The 6,148-nt window shown below is 43.4% G+C and overlaps 1 protein-coding gene across 10 annotated transcripts in view; it reads left to right on the top strand.

Annotated features, from left to right (window-relative positions):
• The first annotated feature begins 4,527 nt into the window (after window positions 1–4,527).
• Reps2 (RALBP1 associated Eps domain containing 2) overlaps window positions 4,528–6,148 on the top strand; it is a 210,590-nt gene continuing 208,969 nt past the window's right edge. For 4 of the 10 annotated variants that reach the window (XM_078035091.1, XM_021722461.3, XM_078035090.1 and 1 more), the window contains exon 1: window positions 4,532–4,893. In XM_078035091.1, the coding sequence (XP_077891217.1) occupies window positions 4,660–4,893 (234 nt within the window). In that variant the 5' untranslated portion in view covers window positions 4,532–4,659. Of the gene's footprint in view, window positions 4,894–6,148 lie in introns of all 10 variants that reach the window. The other 6 variants (XM_078035087.1, XM_078035088.1, XM_040292122.2 and 3 more) reach the window with 3 other exon arrangements.

Raw genomic sequence — 6,148 nt, 5'->3', positions numbered from 1 at the left:
TTACAAGATCCTATCTTAAAATAAAAAATAAAAAGGGCTGCGGATGTGGCTCAAGGGTCAAGTGCCCCTGGGATCAATCCCCAGTATGGAAGAAAAAAAAAAAAACGCTTCTCTTGACTGTTCCTTAAAATATCTGCTTGTCTGGTCATGATGGAGCCCAAACAAGTATACAAATGTACAACTACAAAAGGTATACAGAAATTCTCTTCTAACGGGTTCTTGTTTACTGTCAGCCTGAAGGGCTATGAGTGTTTCTACTTTCTACATTCTTATCTGTGTTTATTTTCAAGTCTGATAAGTTTTTCTTTTTAGAAAACTGTTGCAGAAATGAAGAACAGTACTTGGCATTCCTTAGATATTGAACATTTTTTTTAGTATGGGAATTGACCCTAGGGGTGCTTAATATGAGCCATATCCCCAGTCCTTTTTATATTTTATTTAGAGACAGGGTCTCACTGAATTGCTCAGGGCCTTCATAAATTGCTGAGGCTGGCTTTGAACTTGTGATTCTCCTGCCTAAGCCTTCCATGCTACTGGGATTACAGGTGTACGCCACCGTGCCCAGCAGAACATTTTTTTAAATAGTTTTTTAGGGACTAGGGATGTGGCTCAAGCGGTAGCGTGCTTGCCTGGTATACGTGTGGCCTGGGTTTGATCCTCATCACCACATACAAACAAAAGACAAAAGATGTTGCGTCCACCGAGAACTAAAAAAAAAAAAAAAAAAAAAAAAAAATTAAAAAAATAAAATGAAGATGTTGTGTCCACCGAAAATTGAAAAATAAATATTAAAAAATACTTTTGTAGTTGTTGATAGACCTTTATTTAATTTATTTATTTATATGTGGTGCTGAGAATCAAACCCAGTGCTTCACATATGCTAGCTCATACCACTGAGCTACAACCCCCAGCCCAGAACATTTTTATAAATGCCATTTGTTTCCTGCTGTGGTCTGGGTTTAAGTATTACTGCTATGAGATTCCTTCTGACTGTGCCCCTCTTCTTTGTTGAGTAGTTCCTCTGTTGCATCCTAGAAACCTTCAGAGGCTGCCCTCCTACCTGAATCAGTTTGTTGGCCCTCCCTCACTTATAATTTCCTTTGTCAAGTCTCTGGGGCTCCTCCTTCTCCCATGATCCTCCCTGTCTGTCCTGTCTTTCAATCTCCCCAATCCCACCCAATTTCAGATACAACACCCATGCTGATCCCCCCTCATCAGGCTTTCCTTGGTGAGCTCTGGCTTATGGATTTTCTCTTTTCTAAAATTCCACTCCAGTTAGCCCAGGATACAGAATTTAGCAGTTAATTATATAGTGTCTTATTTATTTTTATTTGTTGTTAGTTTTGTCTTTTTTAGTGAGGCTGAAGACTCCTTGAAAGCACCACATCTTGTATTTGAAAAACTTTCTTTTTTTTTGGCTGGGGTTGTGGCTCAGTGATAGAGTGCTCACCTAGCATGTGTGAAGCACTGGGTTGGATCCTCAGCATCACATTAAAATAAAATATTGTGTCCACTTACAACTAAAAAATAAATAGTTAAAAATATTTTTTTTCACAGTACTCTAGTAGGGACACAGTAAAAACCTCCTATTCTATCAATAAACATTTATTGCCTCACTAATAGATAGATAGGCACAGATGTGAGATTTTCTACCCATTATTGTGGCTTCTGGTACTTATAAATATCTGTCAAACTTATTAAACTGAGAGTAATTAAGAAGATGGGTTCCAAATCTAATACCCAGTTGTCCAAAGAATACTATCTTTGAATCATTTTTTTTTTATCTGCAAAATGGAGGTCTGCCTTAGAGAGTTACTGTGAGGTTTAAATGAGATAATTCATACCTAAGTGCTTTGAAAGGCTTTGTAGCTTCCACCTGCCCTCACTATATGACTGTTAAGGGTTATTATACCTCATGTCTATTCTTGTAGAGATCACAGGGAAAAACAAGGTTTGGTATCTGTCACATGAAGTGGGTTGCTTTTTAACATTTGTTAGAATGGTGAGCCATTCTTAGGGAAACCAGAGTGTGACTGGGAAAGTAGGAAGAGAATAAACAATCTATAGTCTTCCAATTTTCCTAAGAAAGTATTACAGCTATGGAAAATACAAAGATGATGAGATTTTGATGTTCAAATTCTCCAACTAAGTTAGTCTTTGTTGCTACCCACTACCCCCAGGGGATTGAACCCAGGGGTGCTTATCCACTGAGTCACATCCCAAGTCCTTTTTAATTTTTCATTTTGAGGCAGGTTCTCATAAGTTGCTTAGGGCCTCACTAAATTGCTGAGGCTGACTTTGAACTCAGGATCCTCTTACCTCAGCTTCTGTAGTCTCTGGGATTATAGGCATACACCACTACACCTGGCCCTAGTTTTTATTTTAATTGACCATAACACCAAAATATATTTGAAACCATCAATTTTACTTCTTGAGATGTTTTGTTTTCTGCTTTTATTAAAATAAAACTATTTCGGTTGGAAGTTTTATATATCTCTTTATTAAATATTCTAACAAGCATTTTATATTAGTACTTAACCCTGAACCTATTTTTTTTGGTCCTTTGTATTAAGGCTTACCATTAAGGCTTGATGATTTGTGCAACTCTTTCTAGTAAAATGGCATTTAAAAAGATAATTTTTGGAAAAGAGATGCAAATAGGCAGGCCTGATGCTGGAATTTCCAGTTTTGTAGAAGGCAGTTTTTTTTTTTTTTTTCCCAATGGCTTCTTTTCTGGAATTTGTCTTTTAAAAAATTTTTCGTTTTTTTTTAATTGGTGCATTATAGTAATGATAACTGTGGGATCTTTTACATATTCGCACATGTACATAGAGTAACAATATAATTTGGTCAATATCATTCCCCAGGATTCCCCGCCCCCCCATCTCTTTTCTCATGAGATTCCTCCACCTTTCTTTTCCTTTTTCCTCTCTAGTTTTCACACATGAGAGAAACTATATGATTCCAGTGGCTAGAATATAGTCATGTGGGAGAAAGTCTTTTTGAAAAATATTGTGTACATTCTTTAGAAAAAGGATGTATGGAGATAGAAGAGGCACATGACCTGTGTAATGATGTGGGTTCTAGTGTTGACTTTTGGTGTGAACTTGGGTAAGTTTTGTATTTAAAAAATTTTTTTTTTAAGCTGGGCATGGTGGTGCACACCTGTAATGGCAGCTCGGGAGGCTGAGGCAGGAGGATCTCGAATTCAAAGCCAGCCTCAGCAATGGTGAGGCACTAAGCAACTCACTGAGTCCCCGTGTCTAAATAAATCACAAAATTGGGCTGAGATGTGGCTCAGTGGTAGAGTCCCTCTGAGTTCAATCCCTGGTATCCCCCCACCCTCTCCCATCCCAATTTTTTTTTGAGGGTGGGGTGTGGTGGTACATGCCTATAATCCCAGAGACTGAGATTATGAGGCTGAGGCGGGAGGATTAAGTTCAAAGCCAGTTTCAGCAATTTAGTGAAGCCCTAAGCAATTTAGTGAGACCCAGTCTTAAAATAAAAGATAAAAAGGGCTAGAGGTATGGCTCAGTGGGCAAGCCCCCCCTTCAATCCCTGTACCAAACAAACAAACAAACAAACAAACATACTTCTTCTTCTTCTTTTTTTTTCTCCAAGAGGGGTGGCTTGCTTTAACTCCTGGGCTCAGATGATCCTACCGCCTCAGCCTCTCCAGTAGTTGGGACTATTGGTAAATAGCACCATGCTTCTGCCTTTTAAAAAAAAAAAAAAACAGGTCTATTTTCTTATCAAAAGAAATGTTTTTGGATGAGGGGGACTGAAGTCTGTAATTTCAGGCGTTTGTATAAAAATCTGCTATATAGTAGTTACTCAAGGAGTGTTGGGTGAATGAAGGTGAGTACAACACAGTTTCCTCTTCTGCAAAACCAGGAATTGGTCTAAAGGGATTTGCAGAAAGTGCCTTTTTTCTCCTATCACTGTACTATTTAAGAGTAATGTTATTCCTTATTGAGGCTCAATTTCAGGATTGAATCATGTCTTCGAAAGTGCCTTAACCCCATAACCATCTTGAACGTTCTGGGTAGTTTCTGGGACCCAAATCGTATGCACATATTTGTGCTCCAACTTTTCAGGCAGAACTCCTATGGAAGAAGGGAAATCTTAACTTATCATGCCTCCTCCCTTTTCTGGGAAGGGCACTGCGTGGCATGAGCTCTACACCTGTTCCAGCTTTTTGTGGAGAAAACATGACAGCTTTTCCCGCTCCACGAAAAGTCCTGTTCTCCAGTGCTAGGTGCTCCCTTCCCACCCAGTGCAGAGAGCCAAAGATGTCCCCCTGGGGTAAAGGTGGGCTAGGAGCAGCGCAGGAACCCGACCTCCCAGCCTGGCTTAGCTGGCAGAGCAGGTGACCCGCAGCGGGAGGGCGGTGCGCCCGAGTTAGTTACCTGGCGCTGGGCGGGGCCTGGGTGTGATCCCAGGATGTGATTGGTTGGTGCCGCGCCTGTCTCCATGTGCCGCGCGGCGGAGGCACAACATTGAAGCCCGGGGGCGGGGCCGGCGCGCGCCGGGAGGAAGCGGCCGCGCGGCAGCTGCGGGGCGTGGGGGCGGCGGCGGCCAAGGCCGAGGCGGCGGCGGTGGCAGTGGCAGTGGCACCTCAGCCGGTGACAGTGCTCCGCCGGTCCTCTTGAAGGCCCTATGGAGGCGGCGGCTGGCGGAGGCTGCGGCTCTGGGCCGCCGCTGCTGCTGAGCGAGGGCGAGCAGCAGTGCTACTCAGAGCTCTTCGCGCGCTGCGCGGGCGCCGCGAGCGGGGGCGCGGGTCCCGGGCCCCCTGAGTCCGCCAGGGTCGCCCTTGGCGCTGCCACTGCGGCCGCTGGCCCAGTGGCTGACCTGTTTCGGGCATCGCAGCTCCCTGCCGAAACGCTGCACCAGGTAGGTCCCTGCGCCCCCTTTCTTTGCGAATCTGTGGGATAGTGTCTGTGGGACGTTTTGCGTGACACGGTTGTCCCCAGGGATATGAGTCCTCGGCCAGGTGTCAGAGACTCTGTAGCTGGGGATGGCGGCGACGCCCTTGTGCTCTAGGGACACCAGCCTCCTCCATAGCTTAGCTCGGCCAGTGCTGGGTCCACTCCCTGTCTTCTTCTCTTGAGACCGTCTGACACTCCCTCCCCTCCCCCGGTCATTCCTGGGGTTCTACCGCCGCCCTAGCCCAAAGTTTGTCCTGTCCTGGAAGTGATGTTTGTTTTGGCTGGTGTCTGGTTTAACCTCTGTTCCCCGCTCCTGCCCCTCCCTCTCCTGGGTGGCCGCTCAGGGTGCCTTGCTGGGATTTGAACTTGAAGGGTGTGTTTTCTGTGTGGCTTCAGGCCCAGGGTTGCTTGTTGTCTTCGTTCTATTGTGATTTATATGTATATCTACTACATGTATATTTGTCCGCCAGTGTATTTCTGAGTATTAGTATTAAATTGGAAAAGCTTAATGGCGAGTTGCGGAGCAAGGACTTAGGGTTGCAAGAGGATATTGGTCAAGTCAAAGCCAAGTTCCTCATTTGGGGCTAGAAGTGGATCGCACAAGTCACCATGGTACACAGCTGTAGTTTCCCATCTTATCATCATGTGGACTTGAAATAGAATTTGAAAGGAAGAGATGTCAGAGCTGCCTCTTTTTGGCTGCTCCATACCTGTAAAATGATTCCCTCATCCCCAGCAGGTGCTGTTTTTGTTTTGTGCTTTCCTCTAAGCTTGGGGAAAGACTACCTGATAAGCCCTTGCCTTTCATTTAATATCACCAGCACTAAATGGTGATAAGATGGTTAATCTCAAACCCCAAATATGAAATGGAGCTTTTCTTAAAAAGCAATCATATGAAAGTTACTAACACCAATTGGGTTTTTACAGTGGCGAATGATCCTGTAAAATGTAATTCTAAAGGAATATTATGGTTTTATGGTTCACTTCTGGTATCAATGTTTTGTAGGCTTTTTGTTTTTGGTCACTTAAGACTGTTTTATACTGCTGGAGCATGTATATGCCCATATGTTTATGAGCATAACTTTAGCTACTCTAATCTTTTCATCTTTTCAAATTTTGGATTTCTGAAAATATAATTAACATTCATAGAAATTAGCATGGATTTGTCCCTAAAAAGTCCTTGATATGTAGATGGTTTTGCCACTTCTGTTGAGCAGTTG

Source organism: Ictidomys tridecemlineatus, chromosome X (assembly GCF_052094955.1).
Source record: "Ictidomys tridecemlineatus isolate mIctTri1 chromosome X, mIctTri1.hap1, whole genome shotgun sequence".
Classification (NCBI taxonomy): Eukaryota; Metazoa; Chordata; class Mammalia; order Rodentia; family Sciuridae; genus Ictidomys; species Ictidomys tridecemlineatus.
The sequence above is the reverse complement of the archived record's forward strand: the minus strand, read 5'-3'. Positions and strand labels throughout refer to the sequence as shown.